The sequence below is a fragment of the Musca autumnalis genome, unplaced genomic scaffold (assembly GCF_047663935.1).
Source record: "Musca autumnalis isolate F117 unplaced genomic scaffold, ASM4766393v1 scaffold_5, whole genome shotgun sequence".
Taxonomy (NCBI): Eukaryota; Metazoa; Arthropoda; class Insecta; order Diptera; family Muscidae; genus Musca; species Musca autumnalis.
The window spans coordinates 154469541-154486493 of NW_027412088.1; the positions used below are offsets into that span (position 1 = coordinate 154469541).

The 16953-nt window shown below is 38.9% G+C and overlaps 2 protein-coding genes across 3 annotated transcripts in view; one reads left to right on the plus strand and one right to left on the minus strand.

Annotated features, from left to right (window-relative positions):
* Tab2 (TAK1-associated binding protein 2) overlaps positions 1-16953 on the plus strand; it is a 175294-nt gene that overhangs the window by 49491 nt on the left and 108850 nt on the right. The gene's annotated exons all lie outside the window — the stretch shown is intronic.
* LOC141406742 (uncharacterized) lies at positions 21-1713 on the minus strand. The gene is made up of 2 exons (XM_073992712.1): positions 774-1713; positions 21-702 (listed from the first exon to the last, which is right to left on the minus strand). The coding sequence occupies exons 1-2, from the start codon at positions 875-877 to the stop codon at positions 120-122; spliced, it is 687 nt and encodes a 228-aa protein (XP_073848813.1). The 5' UTR covers positions 878-1713; the 3' UTR covers positions 21-119.

Sequence of the window (16953 nt, forward strand, 5' to 3'; positions counted from 1 at the left end):
GATTTGCATTAGTTCTTTATGTATGGACAGGTTTTAGGATGGGTGGTGTTCACGGCGATAACACTCCAGCAGGTACTGCACAGACAATATCTACAATATCTTGTAGTGCTGATGCACCCTTAAAATCTTCGCTCCTCATGAAGATGGTTGGTTGTTTCTGCCTTTTTATTGTTGCCATCACCTTGTTTAGCCGATTGTTGATTGAATGTTGTTGTATTATTCGTTCCAGTTTGTTGTGGAAACAATGGTGGAACTAAACGAGGTTCTTGCTGCATCATTTGTTGATTTTGTCCATATAATGGCATAAAGTTTGGTTGCATAAATAGTGGTGGTGGTTGCGGATGTTGTTGTCCAATCGAAACGCCATGGAAATATGATGTTGGTGGATATTGTGGTCCCCGTGGCATGGCCATAAAACCAGTTTGTTGAAATTGGTAATTTTGAGGTATTGTTGGCCTGGGCATTTGTTGTTGTATTCCTGGGAAATTATTGAAAGCATTCGGTTGGTTATAAACGTGATTTTGTGGTGGAGTAAATGTTGGCATTTGTTGCTGCTGCTGTTGTTGTTGCTTTTCTTTTCCACCAGAGGCTGTAATTTTCGTGGTTGTTGGAGATGTTATGTTAGTTTTTGGTACACTTAGCAGGTCATCGAAAAGTGCATCTAAATCATTTTTGGCATTTACTTTGCCGGTTTTTTGGGTTCTATAATAAAATATTTTTCATAAATTAATTTAATAATTACAAATTAATTAATTGATCCTAATAAAACTTACTTTTTTTCATTGATCGTGATAATTTGTTTTTGAAACGCCAGATTTCGATGTTGATGGTTATCATCATCCATCTTCATCATCTGATAAACAATGAATCCGAGCATATAGCATACCCAGCAAAATAAATTGGAAGTAGTGCAATGTAGACTAGTTCTTTCACGGCATGTTTTTATGCAGTTCAAACGGAGTCGTGAAAAAGGCACTCCATTCCTCACATTTTAACCGCATTTGGATGCAATCCAAAGAATCACATCCATTTGTCACATTTTAACAACATCCGGAGGCAGTTCAACGGAGTCGTGAAAAAGGCACTCCAATTCCTCACAATTTAACAGCATCCGGATGCAGTGCTAACGGAGTCGTGAAAAAGGCACTCCGTTCACTACATTTTATTAGCAGTTGTTAGAGATCCCTACATGTACATAAATCAGTTTGTACATCTCTACAGGCAGCGGAATACATTTCCAAAAAGAGATAATCGTGTTAACATTGTCAAACATTTGTTAATACAAACTAAATAATATTTAATTTGAGAACACTTTTCCGGTAACTCACGAGAAGAAAATTTCCCAATGGAGTGCTGTTGGAGTACATGTCGAAATCTTAACTGGTGATGGGAAGGCAATATCAAACCCATTTAGCAAATAAAGCAAAAGCACTTAAGCTTGGATTAAATGAAGAGCGGAGGAAATACACATGTTTGCGACTGAATTCAATAGAGAATTTTCATAATTTGTGTTAATTTAATAAAGTTATTAATATTTTTGTTTTACACAAATAATAAATGCATTTTATTTTGTTATTCAAAACACGTGCTCTGGACTGCCTCCTATTCTACCCCAAAGGGTCAGTTAAAATGCAATGCCAAAGGGTCAGTTAAAATGCAGTGCCAAAGGTACAGTTAAAATGCAATGCCAAAGGGTCAGTTAAAATGCGGTGCAATGAAGTGCCTCTTTCCGGGGTCACTCCCTTGTAAAAATCATGAGTGAAAATGCATAATTTGATGCACTTCCAAATCACTTGTACATATCATTTAACTGCCTCTTGGAGGCAAACTTTTCGCTGGGATATATATAAAATATTTAGAAATTAATAAAAACAAGTTTTATTTAGATATTTTTTATGTGTAAAAAATATATATTTCGTATACATATTGTGAAAATAATAATGATATAAATCTTATGGAATAAATTAAAAAAAGTATTTAGAATAAAAATAAATTTGATATTCATAAACCAAACTATAGATGGGATTCTACCCGGTATTTACCCAAAACTTGGGTAAATACCTGGTAAATACCTTTTAAATACCTTTTCAGGGTGTTTATTTGGGTATTTAAAAAAAAAAAACAAAATTGAAAATTTTTATTTGTCAATCGGCTAAAAAATTATTTCAAATAAAATTTAGAACCGCTAAAAAAGTATTGTACCTGTATAAAATACACTAATCTATCTAATTAATCTGTTGATAAGGTATGCGTTAAAATGTGAAGACTGTTAAAAATGGAAAAATAAAATTTGATCGTTTTTAAGATGGGAAGACCTAAAAATGAACGAATATGGAAGCATTTTGCAACAAATCCAAGCAACTCAAAGGCAGTTCTTTGGAGATACTGCAACACGGTTTACAAATTCCCAAATGTTAATAAAATGGCAAAACATTTGGTCAACTGCGTCATTGCCCAATTACGTTAAGAAGTGAAGTAAGTGAAATGATTCCAAGTGAACAGAACACCCAATTGCAAAATTCGAACCACTACAGTGATGTTTCAAGCGCATCAACTTCCCTTCCACCATCAAACTCGAGCCTCAAAATATGCGATGACTACAAAGATAGCCTTGAAGAGAAACTTGCCAGAGCAATTATTGTATCTGGAGCTCCTTTTTCAATGGTTGAGCATCCACTTTGGCAGCAATTTTTCGAAGAATTGAATCCTTCATTTAAATTACCAAATAGAAAGACAATTTCCAGCAAGTACTTGAACAAGATATATGATGAAACTTCGAAAAACATTACTGAGCAAGTGAAGGCAGCAAGTTACATGCATCTGCAGTGTGACGGTTGGAGCAATGTGCGCAGTGAAGGTGTAATCAACTTTTTAATCTCAAAGCCCGAGATGGTGTTTGTCCGAAGCTTGGCAACTGAAGACAACAAGCACACCTCAGCATATATCGCCGATGAGATTATTAAAGTAATGAATGTTTACGGTGAGCACAAGTTTATAGCTCTCACTGGCGATAATGCTGGGAATATGCAGGGTGCATTTAAAGAGGTTCAAAAGGTATATCCTCAAGTAGTACCACTAGGATGTGTAGCCCATTGCCTTAATTTGCTCAGCGAAGACTTTTTAAAATGTCCCACTGTGAAGAACTATTTTTTACTAGTTATTGATATAATCAAAACTATTAAATACAGTAAGGTCCTTTCATGGACATTTGCTAAGATCTGTAAAGAAAAAGGATCTGGAGAACAGCTAAAACTCCCAGTTAAAACGAGATGGGGCAGTTGTGCTACTTCATTAAAAAGCTTAGTGAACAGTAAAGTATCCCTTCAAGCCTTGGCTGTTCATGAAAAAATAACCCTGAGTCCAACAACAAAATCATCATTACTCTCGGAAGATTTTTGGAAGACGTTAGACATCAATTTACAACTCTTCCAACCTATAGCTGAATGGACAACCTTTTTCGAATCAAATCAACACAATATACATCGTGTGAATTTTGCATTTAAAGACATTCGTAATAAGCTGCAAAATACATTAACAGCAACAAACGAAATTAATGATGACAAAAAAAAAGAATTATTGTCATCCTTTGATAAAAGGATGAAAAAACGATTAAACCCATACATTTGGCAGCAAGTTTACTTGACCCCAATAGCGTTGGGCATGACTTAAATTCATCTGAATTTTTAATTGCGATCGAATTTATATGGGTTTAAAATTTAATGTAAATGTAATGACGGATCTAGCAAACTATAAAGCTAGAGAGGATCCTACTACATGGTGGAACAGTGTTTGCGTCACAAAAGAACTTACAATGATATCGGTTCGTATTTTGACTGCTCCATGCAGATACTGCTGCAAAAATAGTTTCATATCTCACAATTGGAATCTCTGCAATAGAGCGAAAAATCAAAGGTGTAATTCCCAGAAAAATATATGCCCTGAGGAGGAAATCTTAAATTTATCTCCAATATTGGATGAATCACCATCCACGTCCAGTGGTATTACCCACTCTACGCCTAACTCTTCCATAATTTGTATTGGGAGTGATACTGATAGTGACAGTGATGTTATGATCTAATATTGCAAAAATATTGTGTTTAAATAATATGTTTAATTGTTCATTTTAACTTGTTCTGTATGCCGTTTAAATGTACATTAATAAAATTTACTATTAAATGGACCATGTAATATTTCAGACTGAATTTTGTTGTGATGGCGAAAATAAACCTTGATAGAATATCTTAGACAAAAGAGATCTTTATTGTACGAAGGTTACAATGAGAAGAAGGGAAGTATTACAAACAAAAAGGAATGTAATAATACAGGGTTGCATTTAATGTTGCTCGGTAAATACAACCATAAGGATATCAAAGAGTATTGCCAGATTTTCATATCAACACCTCCACTAAAAGCTGGCTATACGAAAGTTATACCCAACATCTCAGCACACCTCATATGTTTCTCTTTCGATAGGGGTTTCGTAAGAAAATCCGCAACCATTTTCTCTGATGATTCATATTGGAGTTCGATGTGCCCTTCATTAATCTTGTCACGCACAAAATGGTGACGTACATCTATATGTTTGGTTCGCGCATGATAGGCCTCGGTATTCGCCAAATTAATTGCGCTTCTATTGTCGCATTGTAACAAAATGGTATCTCTGCATACGCGACCAAAAAACTCCTTTTGAAACTGTCGAAGCCACTCTGCTTCTTGTACTGCAGCAGACACTGCCATATACTCGGCTTCTGTAGTAGATAAGGCCACTGTCGCTTGCCTTTTACTGTTCCAACTAATTGGGCCTTGCTGCATAAAAACATATCCAGTACAGGATCGTCTATCAGAAATATCTCCTGCATAGTCAGCATCACAAAAACCTCTTATCTGGAGACCATTATCATTTTTCTTAAAAACCAACGCCGCATTCTTGGTCCCCTTCAAGTATCTGAAGACTCTTTTCACTGCTGACCAATGTGTATTATCAAAACAATCATTGAACTTACTTAGGTAATTAACCGCATATGCCAGATCAGGTCGAGTTCCTTGAACTAAGTACAGTAAACATCCTATGGCCTCTTGGTAAGGTATGTTACCTGATATGCTTGACTTAAAGTCTGGTTTTTTCAATTTTACATTGATATCAAAAGGTGTGGATATTGGCTTGCACTCTGCCATATTAAAACGACGTAAAAATTCATTGACATGTATGGTCTGGTCAACATATATTTCACCTTTATCTCGATTTCGTGTGATATGAAGTCCAACACAATTTTTAGCTGCACCCAAATCTTTCATACTAAATGACCTCTGCAGCTCTGATTTCACTTTGTCTTTAAACGCATCATTGTTGGAAAAAATCAGTATGTCATCGACATATACTGCTATGAAAAATATTTTGGGGCCACTTATATTATAGTAAATACATGGATCCATCTTCGATTGTCGCAAATTCAAACTTTTTAAGGCTGCATCTAATTTCTTGTTCCATTGACGACTTGCTTGTTTTAGGCCATAAATTGCCTTATTTAGTCTGCACACCTTACCGACAAAATCGCCTTCAATACCCTCCGGTGGCTCCATAAATATTTCTTCATCTAGTTCTCCCTGAAGAAACGCTGTAACCGCATCCATTTGCTCGATGTCTAGGTTAAACTGAGCCGCAATTGACAACAAGTATCGCATAGACGCATATCGGACCACTGGCGAATAAGTTTTCTGAAAATCTATGCCCGGTTTCTGGGAGCACCCCTTTATGACCAGCCTTGCCTTGTGTTTAATGACATTACCTCTCTCGTCACGCTTTCTTTTAAACACCCATTTACACTTTATTGGTTTCACACCAGGGGGCAAGTTCACCAATGTCCACGTATTATTCTGCATTAAAGACTGATATTCACTTTTCATTGCTTGCCTCCACTGTTTGGCATCCATGTCTTTAAATGCCTCTTCTAATGTGAATGGATCTTCAAATCCACCTGCCTCCACTGCATACAGATAATACTCACTTCTTTTTACTGGTTTTGGTGTTCGAGCAGAACGTCTTACAGTGCCATCAAAATTTTCTTCATTGACCACAACATTGGTATCTTCACTTGTAAGCGTCTCATCAGGCTCGAAAAAGTCTAGTGAATCATCACCATCACTAGAATCACCATCCTCACTTGTCCCGTTTCTATCTGTAATTGTGCCATCGCTTGCATCATCATTACGGACGGGATCAACATTTACACCATTAACTGTGCCATCATCAACACCAGTGCCATCACTATCATCAAAATATACTCTTTGGATTTGGCATCCCACTTTCTTCTTTTTTCCTTTGGCATGTATGCCATTGCACGACATCCAAAAGTCCGGAGATGTGACAAATCAACTTTACTGCTGGTCCAGAGTTCTTGCGGTATATTTTTTGCAACAGCGGCAGAAACGGAGCGATTGATGACGTGAACGGCATTTGCAACAGCCTCGGCCCAAAATTTCTTCGGCAAACCAGAATGGAATAACATACAGCGCGCTCTCTCTACTATTGTGCGATTCGCTCGCTCGGCCACGCCGTTTTGCTGGGGGCTGTATGGTACGGTGGTTTGATGCTGTATTCCATATTGTTTCAATTTTTGCGAGAACTGCTTGTTGCAATATTCCGTGCCGTTGTCTGTACGCAAGCATTTTATTCGTTTGCCAGTCTCATTTTCAACTCTGGCCTTGAACTGCTCGAATAATGCTGGTACCTCCGTTTTTGCCTGCAAAAAATGTACAAAAACTTTACGTGTATGATCATCTATAAATGACAAAAAATACTTAGCTCCATTAATCGACGATTCCTCCATCGGGCCACACAGGTCCGAATGTATAAGCTCAAGTATATCAGCTGAACGAGTACCAGACGATTTATATGGCTTCCGTGACATTTTTCCTTTCAAACACGACACACAGTTTTCCTTCGGTGGCATATCGAATTTCATACCATTGACCTGCTCCTGTGTTTTCTTCATGTCCATCCTTGAATGCCATATATCAACGTCATATGTGGTGACTGCCATGCACTTTTGTTTAGTGTTGCCATCCAATCTAAACATATTATTCTCTCGTGTGGCACTAGCTATCACTTTACCGCCTCTTTTAACCTCACACTTGTTATTTCGGAACTGGACGGTATAGCCTCTGCTTATAATTTGGCTGACTGATAGTAAATTAACCGAAAGGTTTGGTACATAAAGGACATCGTAGAAAGTTATGTCCATATTTTTCCCATTCACAAACAGTTTGAACTTTATGTCACCAATACCTTCAACTCCCAGTTTCTCCTTGTTGGCCACAAAAATTTCCTTCACTGTAGACGGCCGAATACACGTAAACCACTCTTTCCTCATGGACATGTGTAGGCTGGCTCCCGAATCAATAAACCAATCTCTATCATTGGTTGCCCTCGCTACAAACACTGTGCAAAAACCACTTTCCACTTTGTCAACGTGCTTCTTCTTCTGACAATCTGCAGCTATGTGGCCAATGCGGTTACAATTAAAACATCGCATTCTTTTCTTGTAAAAATTCTTTTTGGCTGCAAGAAACGCCGCGTCACTGCTCTCATTTGGCTTTTTGACATCTTGAAGCAGTTTGGTCTTGATGGAGTCGCCCGTTATCTTTACACCAGAGCTTTCGATGCCCATTATCATCGGAGCGTACTCCTCAGGCAATCCTGCTAAGAGTAGTGTGTTGTGTACTGGTGTCTTGCATTGACGATTATAATTTTTCTTTTGGCTAGATGTCGACTTGGCTGGCATGCTGGCTTCTCGCGCGGCTATCGCTCGCCGGTGGGGTGGTTCTTGGCAACATCAGCTTAAAGTGCAGTACAACAAAAATAAAAAAAAAACTCATGCCAGTCTACATAAAAAGGGTGTATTCAGAGCCCGAGGATTATGTATATGTAATTATGCACTTGCAAAAGCATCTGTAAGAAAAGTACAGTTTCGACGGATGTTATGTCGATTATAGCCCTCCCACTAGAACTGAGGTTCCACCATAGCAATAAGGTATTTTATATTGCCCCATACGTACCTCTTCAATGGATCATAACCTCCTATTCCCCAAACTATTTTTATCTACTCAAAAGACATGTTTTAATTTCGGTATATGTTATAATTTATTATAAAAGTAATTCAGGAGCATAGATAATCATGTTGCTTAAAAATGTGTATGATGACAATCCATAAAGCAAAAAAAAAAAAATGGTATCTAAATTCAAAAGGCTAATAATATAATTTTATGTTACGTCTACATTATACTAGATTTATGCGAATCGGGTACACTAAAAATTTTGATTGCGTTGTACACATGCTAAATAAATCTTCACAAATGACAAAATGTTTACTGTAAACCTCGTTTACTATAAATTGAATTTTTTTAAACAAACGTGTTTAGATAATCTAGATGTTTACGATATATCTGCTTCCAGGGGCTTCAATGCTGGACTGTAGTAGTACCTTGCCTGTAGCTATTTGCGCTAGTAGTCCGTCAATGTCAAATGGGTCTGTATCGAAAGTTTATGGTACAGTTATTACATGTTAATCTATAATAAAAGCTATTTAAAACCTTTATATTTCCTTAATTTTTTTTTTTGGTGCGACATTGTTTCCTAAGGGACGACATCAAAAGTAAAAGGGATCAAACACTCCCAAATTCACTTACCCTACCTGCCTAGAAAGAGCTCTGTCTATTTGTGTAGGTGCCTTATATCGAAAAAAAATCTAAGGTCAAAAGGAAAAAAGCAACAATCAGAGAAATGTCTACCCTTATACACCGCAAAAATACTGACTTTTATTTTAGATTTGACGTCCGTCTGTGTTGAGTAGTCAAGTTTAAGTTTTTTTTGTGGTTGTCGTAGGTCACCGGCACAAATCTAAGGCTGAAAGTACCTCGGCACCGCGGAACGCAAGGTGCTCAACAGCAAATCCCTCGTTGTGGCAGCGGTATGTGAGCAGGAACAGTGTGGATTTTGGTGGTTTAGTTTTAAATTTGACTTTGTGAATTTGAAACTTTCTTTTTTTATACGATGGAAGTCCAAAATAATTAAACAAAAACAATAGGATTCAAGCTTTTTTTTCTCTTGATATAGATATTTTTCCGTTGTAAATAGGCAACAGAAATTTGTTCTCCTTCAGGAAACCTCTTGCTGCCAGGAAATCAAAATCGAAAAAGAGCTAATTTTCTTTCTTCAACTTTCCGCCAGTTCTCTTTCCCCTCCTTATTTGCTGTCAATTTTCAAATTTCCCTTTTCGTGTAAGGCAAGAGTCATGTCATTTACAATTACCCAAAATAATGACGGTTTAAGGTCAATTCAGAACGTCAAATATAGGTGGAGCTATTTTGAAAATAAAAACGCACACGACAAACCCAACCATCCTTTGTACATGACTGTAAAAGGATGGGAGGGAAAAAGTGCAACCACTTATTTTGTTCACTGTAGGATGTTGTGGAAATAGGAACGCTTATGGCTTTGTATTAAATTTTGGTTGAAGGCGGAACGCCTTTATTACAATTGATTAGACAACTGTTTTTTTTTTCTTGTTGACGGCGTTTCATACAATTAAGAGGCAATGAGATATTACAAATTTCTTTCACTCGGTTGTAGTTTCCTTCGGACGGGAAAATATTGACAAGAAAATAAGATCAGTGAATTTCTAGAATAGAATAGAAACGGGTACGCGAATAAATTGATTAGAATACAACATAATATTGATGACTCTATGTGCTAAAACAACTTAATTGAAACAAAAAGTGAAGAAGTAAAACTATCAAAGCGTTGGCCACAAAAAGCCTCGAATGATAACGGTTGTGAGTGAATGTCGGTGAAAGCGTCGTTTTGTAGGCAATTGTCACACGACGATATTACGTCGCGGAATTTTGAAAATTAAACTTCTTATGTGGCGCTAATTAGATTGTATGATTGAGGTTTTCCATAAGTGTTTAATATAAATTGTAATATTAGAAAAAAGAAAAATGATTTTTTTTACTTATGTATATAAAGGCATGCAATAATTGAAAGAAAGCTAAAAGTGGTTTGTAGTGGCTTGCAATAGCGCATGAAAATAAATACAAGAAATTTCCATAACCAGATAAAACTCGGACTTGTGTCATTGTGCCGATCTGGATAAAATTCAAGAAAGCGAAACTTTAACCAAATTTTTTTTTTCAATGAGACCGTTATTATTTAAGTGATTGAAAATATCATAAATTTTTCTACAGTACACTTAACTAGTACGACCATACTAGACGCCAAGTTATTGAAAGAGAATCAATGAAATTGAGAGCCATAAGCTTCTCCGTTTATAAAATTAGTAGGAGAGAGTGTAATGAACCAGTGAGAATCAGTGAGAAAGTGAAAAATTGAAAATACATCCTCAAAAAGGAAAAGAAAGGGAATACAATACAATACAGAAGAGTGGCAAAAACAAAACAAAAAAAAATTAAAGAAAATGAATAATCAAAACAAAAAGTGAATAGTGTAAGCAAAATAGTCGTAACTAGTCTTTAGCAAGCTATAAATATATTAGAAGTTCTTGAAACAAATATAATTTACCCAGCTGATGCTGGTAAAATCTGTAGTGATAAAGTAATCTGTGGCCTTCTCTTATGAAAGTGTTCATTTTTGTGGATATATTCAAAAAAACTACCTGTCGTTCTTTAATGGGATTAGCAGAACTTCTCTTAGCGGCCGGAAAAGTCATCAGCATTATATTCATTTTTATCAAAGGTAAGTCTAAAATGCACAAGTAAATATAAATGTGTTACCAATTGATATCTTGTTTTTATGAAGTTGCTACTATGGCCTAAGATCCTTCGCATGAAATATTCCTAAGGGTTTTCCCTGTAAATCCTCTATCTCATAAAGGCAATTTCCCACGGGACGCACTATTCGGCATTTCTGGAACTTTGGACCGAGTTTTGCGTTAAAATTTCTCTTGAAGTCACTCTGTTGGAAGCTTCGGTGATACACTTCCTGACCAGGAATGAACTTAACATTTTTAGCTCTTATGTTGTAAGTTTTTTCATTGGTCAGGTAAGCCTTGTGTAGGTTTTCCGTAATTTTCTCCCGCACTGTCTCTAATTTGGCCGATTTTGGAAGAATATTTACCTCTGGCTCATTTAGGGCACTAAGTTTACGCGCTAGAGGATAAACACTACCATGGTTTACCATGTTCATGCCGAAGAGAGCAAAATATGGGGTAACTCCAATTGACGAATGAATTGAGGATCTTAGTGAGCACTCAATTTCAGACAAGTATTTATCCCAATCTAGCTGGTTATCCTTAAGGTATGACCGAATGGCTGCTAATATGCTCTGGTTCACACGCTCCGAAGCATTTGCTTCCGGAGAATGAGTTGCTGTACGGATGTGATTTATGCCAAAATTGGTCATCAGGCATCCAAATTCTTTCGAAAGAAATTGTTGCCCATTGTCGGATACTAGAACTTCGGGGGTGCCAAATTTATGGAACACTTCCGAAATTAGGAACCTTATGATGTTTTTGGAATTAGCTTTACTCATGGCTTTAAGTAGTACAAACTTGCTGAGATGATCTAAGACAATAAATATGTAGGTATTACCATTTTCGGAGCGAGGGTAGGGACCCAAAAAGTCAACGTAAATTCGTTGAAAAGGTCTCTCCACTTCGGCTTCCTTCCCCATGAGAGGGCGAAGAGTAGTATGGGCCGGTTTGGATTCTTTACAAACCTGACAACCTTGCACGAATTCTCTAACTTGTTTATTTATGTTTGGCCAGTAGAAATATTCTTTAATTCTTTTAAGAGTTTTGTGGTAACCACCGTGGCTAGCAACGGGAGGGCAATGGGCTTTCTCTATTAGATCATGTGTAAGTTCTAATGGAACCCATAGCTTCCAGGCGAAATCTTCATTTGTTGGTGTACCATCATAAAACTGTGTCCTCTTATACACGAAGTTGTCTATAACCCTGATATCGGGCAATCTTTCGGAATTTGCAAGTACCGTTTCCATTAGATCTTTGTATCCTTCACTGGAAAAAGCTGGAGAAGCAAGATCTATCATTGTCCCTACGTTAGCCGACAATTCTTCCATATTATACCTTGACAAAGTATCCGGCACTACGTTTTTACTACCTTGGCGATGTTCTACGGCGAAACTGAAGGATTGTAAATGGAGGCTCCATCGAGCTAGTCGACCGCTTTAGTCTTTATGCGACATCAACCACTTCAGACTACTGTGATCCGTTATTATGGTAAATGGCATAAGTTCTATGTACGGGCGGAACTTCTTAACTGCATTTACCACCGCCAAACATTCTCTTTCCGTTACAGAATAATTCTTTTGTGCTGATGTTAGCTTCTGAGAGTAGTATGCAATCGGGTGTTCCCCGCCTTCGCTATCCTTTTGGAATAGGACTGCACCTACACTTAGGTCAGAAGCATCACACTGCACATAAAAATGTTTCGTAAAGTCCGGATGAGTTAGAACTGGGCTGGTGATTAATGCAGTTTTGAGTTTCTCAAAGGCTTCTTTTGCTTCGTTCGTGAATTTGAATGCTTTACCCTTCTTTAGAGTCTCAAATATTGGAGCCGCAATTGTAGCGTAGTTTGGTATAAATCTTCGATACCATCCTGTTGCTCCCATGAAGCTACGTACCTGCTTGGCAGTTTTTGGGAAACAAAAGCGTGTGATGGTTTCGACTTTAGAAGGATCTGGTTTGAGCTCGCCTCCACCCACAATGTAGCCTAAATACCTCAACTCCTTAAAGCAGAATTTAGACTTACCAACATTAATGGTTAGGCCCGCTTTAGCTAACAGATCTGCCACACGTTTCAGCAACTCCAGATGTGTGTCGAAATCTGGCGAGACCACCAAAAGATCATTCAGATAGACGAATACACGATCTCGCAATGCAGAGGGTATCACTTTATCCATTAGACGGCATAGCCTTTGGGCAGCGTTACACAGCCCGAAAGGCATGACCGTAAATTGATAAAGTGGCCTCCCCGGCACTGTGAAAGCGGTCTTCTCCTTACTGGACTCGTCTAATGGGATCTGCCAGAAGGCATCTTTGAGGTCGACACTTGAGATAAAATAGGTATCACCCAACCTGCTCAACAGCCCTTCGATGTGCGGGAGTGGGTAGGCATCCTTGACAGTGAGAGCATTGAGCCAACGAGCATCCAGACACAGCCGATTTTTCTCACCCTTTCGGACAAGCGTTACCGGATGACTCCACGGACTCTCGCTTTGCTCGATTACTCCCATGTCAAGCATCCTGTCCAACTCCGCGTACATTAACTTCTGTACGGCTGGAGATACCGGGTAATGCCTACTCTTAACTGGAGCTGCGTCACCTGTGTCGATCGTGTGGACCTCAGACTTTGTCCGGCCTAAGCCAAGTTTAGAATAGCAAGGGAATCTTGCTATTATAAGATCCAAACGTTTACGTTGTGGATCCGTTAATACATGGACTTTTCTGTCATCATTAGTACCACTATCAGCATCATCGCAAAGACTAACGCCATTGGTGGTAGGGCTATCAACAGGCGCAAACATATCAAAGGATTTCATAAAATCAACCCCAAGGAAGAGTTGTCGGTTTAATGTCGGGACCAGAAAGAAAGTTATGGGCTGCTTCTTATTGTTAAAGAAAATATCGGCACAAATTTTCCCAACAATTTTGTGCGGACTTCCGTCTGCCGTCTTGATAAATGAAAAGAAGGGTTGAGGGGTTAATCCAATTTTTCCTACAAACTCAATACATCCCTTACCTAAGCAGGATACGGTAGCCCCACTATCAAGGAGACCCTCTAATTCCGTGCCGTTAATCTCGATCTTCGTGTAGAACCTGGAATCTTTGCCTTCAAACAATGTGGCTGAAGCTATTTCTTTCCTCAGTCTTTTCCTTCTTTTATACCTTTCCCTAGCCCTTCGTACTTTGTTAGATACCTTGCCAAAAATTCTCTCCCTTGCTTCATCATATTCTTTCTTCCTTACATGCAATGGTTTTAACTCTCGCAGTTTTGGTTTTTCTATAAGTGTGTTCCTATCGATATTGCTTAAGACGGTGACTCGATTCGGGATCTGTTCTGCGTGTGCCGGTTTTGGCTCAGCTTTTAGACCTGCTGGGTCTCTGTTTGGGTGGAGCGTGCCTCCCCAGACCGAGGAACGCTCCGATTGGAGTTTCCCCGACATTTTGGGCAATTTGGAGCAACTACTCCGTCCCTTCCACATTTGAAGCAAAACACTCTCGTAACCGGAATTGAGCACTCGATGTAGTTATGACCAACTTTCTTACAGTTCCAACACGTGAAACGGCTGACCGGAGCCAAAGCCTCCACCTCTAATTCAGCTTCCACTTCTGGAAAATCTAGCTCATGGACTCTCGGTGGTTGGAATGCTCGTTGATTATAGGCCTGCCTTTGACCAGCTAACATTGATTCGGCCCTTTTGACTTCTTGCCGAAAATGATTTAATCCAACTATTCGTATAGGAAAAATAAGTGATGCCAGTGAAGATTTTAAGTTGCCCTTCATAATTTCTACCAAATCCTGTTCGCTATAAGGCGCACGTTGCTGGTTCCTCAACTTAATGACGGCGTCGAAGAACTCCTCAAAGGATTCATTGGGTTGTTGGCGGCGGTCCATAATCTTCTTTTGTATTTGAAATTCACTTTGATATCGTCGGAACTGCGTCAAGAATGCTTCCCTTAATTCGCGCCAGTGGGTAAATGGTGCAATACGACGCTGTTGCCAATACCAGTCCTGGGCGTTACCTTCGAGCAACTGAGGGAAATCTTTAAGAAGCTCATCAAACGGATAATTATAATCTTGTCTCATAGATTCCACGCGGAAGATGAAATCTTCAGCGTCCATGTTTCTGTCACTCCCATCAAAGCGCACTCCCCACTTTTTTATATTGAACCTCGGACCAGTGATGGGATTACCAACACCCCCCGAGTACAATGGAGGAAAAGAGGACTGTACGAACGCTGCCCCAGGGACATTCTTCGAATCCGATCTATCATTAAAATCAGTTCCTCTGCCAGTATTGCTTTTCGTTGCTGCTGGCGTTTGACCTCCGGTGGGAAATCTATTATGATGATTTGGTACCGGGGGTAAGTCATCTGGAAATTTGTCAACCCGATTTGGTGGTGGGGGTACATGCTCCCCTTGAACTCTGGTTAGATCCTGAATCCTGTCACTGGGCTCTGCGGAACTCTTATTAGCCCTCGACTGATGTACACTAGGCTCTGCTTCTGTTGGCTGAGTTTGCTGCAGGTTCTGCTGCACTCGTCGGATTACTTCTACGCTACGCATTATATGTGCTTGCGCTAAGCCAATAGATGCCACCATTTCTTGCATATTACTTCCTTGGACAATAACAGACCTATAGTCTCCGTTCGCTGAACGGAATTCACTACGAATGTGCTGGGCAGTCATACTGGAATACGTTGGAGATCTAATAGTGTTGTCGAGTTCATCTGTGCCTATCGAGACATCGCTGGCAATTGAAGGCGCTGGAGATGATTCAGCTTGGTCCTCCGTAGCCGTGTTGGTTGGCGCATTTGAAGAGTTGGTCAAAGGGGCATTATTTTCATTGTTTTGCGTCTCCTCTTTTGACTGGGTATTCCCAGTATTTCCACTCCTGGTAGTTGGCATCCCTACCCTGAAACTTAAACTTCCTATTGAAAATAAATATCAAGTAAACTGCTTTTACCAGATACTTAGTGAACTAGTCAGCAAAAACATAAAGTAGAAACAAATACTAAAGTTCGTATACAGGTTTATGGGTAGTATGAGAACAGTATGTCTGTCCGAAACTTTTATCTTTAATACTGAATATAATAATACTAAAATATATGTCCAAAATAAACTGTCTTTGATATAGATAGGAATAGGGTTTTCAGTGATAATCCATTGAAGAGTAAATTTTAACACTGGATATGAACAAATCCAGCTAACCCATCCTTAGCTTACAGATGCATTGAGTAACAAAATAAAATGAAAATGAATTAGCTACTTTTGACCACCGGAAATAGCCCTGATTGTATAACCTGCGAGCAACCCTACAGAGTTTTTACTCCGGACCTACAAGCCTATTCCAAACAGCAGTTAGTAGTAGACTAATTATGGCTATAGATATTATATAACTACTGGATCGAACCCTTCGACTGCACACCACCGCGACAATTAAAAATATGGGATATTATCTTGATATTCTAAGACCTACGATTGTGTGCTGCCCAAGGGTTTTACTACTCAGTGGTTCATCCCCTATCTCTGTTAACCGATGTCGCCACTAACGGACTTTAAATCGGGATGAAAGCTATAGGAATGAAATACTGAGACATACTGAAACTATAAATTGTGAGTATCTTGGATCCGAAATCTAGGATATACTGAGGCTAAGAGACTTCTTGATACCAAAATGTCTTGACCTGGTTAACCTAGCTATCGTACTCCAATACAATATCTTCTACCTAATCCAAGTGGCAACCGAGAGGACTCTTAACTAACTCATTCGGGACCTACTTGTCATGAATAGAATCAATTTAAACTTTACTATTATTATGCTCTCATCGGGCCCCACGTTATGGGCGCCATTTTGTTGTGTACTGGTGTCTTGCATTGACGATTATAATTTTTCTTTTGGCTAGATGTCGCCTTGGCTGGCATGCTGGCTTCTCGCGCGGCTATCGCTCGCCGGTGGGGTGGTTCTTGGCAACATCAGCTTAAAGTGCAGTACAACAAAAATAAAAAAAACTCATGCCAGTCTACATAAAAAGGGTGTATTCAGAGCCCGAGGATTATGTATATGTAATTATGCACTTGCAAAAGCATCTGTAAGAAAAGTACAGTTTCGACGGATGTTATGTCGATTATAGCCCTCCCACTAGAACTGAGGTTCCACCATAGCAATAAGGTATTTTATATTGCCCCATACGT

Coding starts and splice junctions, on each gene's coding strand:
- LOC141406742 (XM_073992712.1), bottom strand. CDS start 877: ATGCTCGGATTCATTGTTTATCAGATGATGAAGATGGATGATGATAAC. Junction 703..773: donor ATCACGATCAATGAAAAAAA/GTAAGTTTTATT, acceptor ATTTTATTATAG/AACCCAAAAAACCGGCAAAG.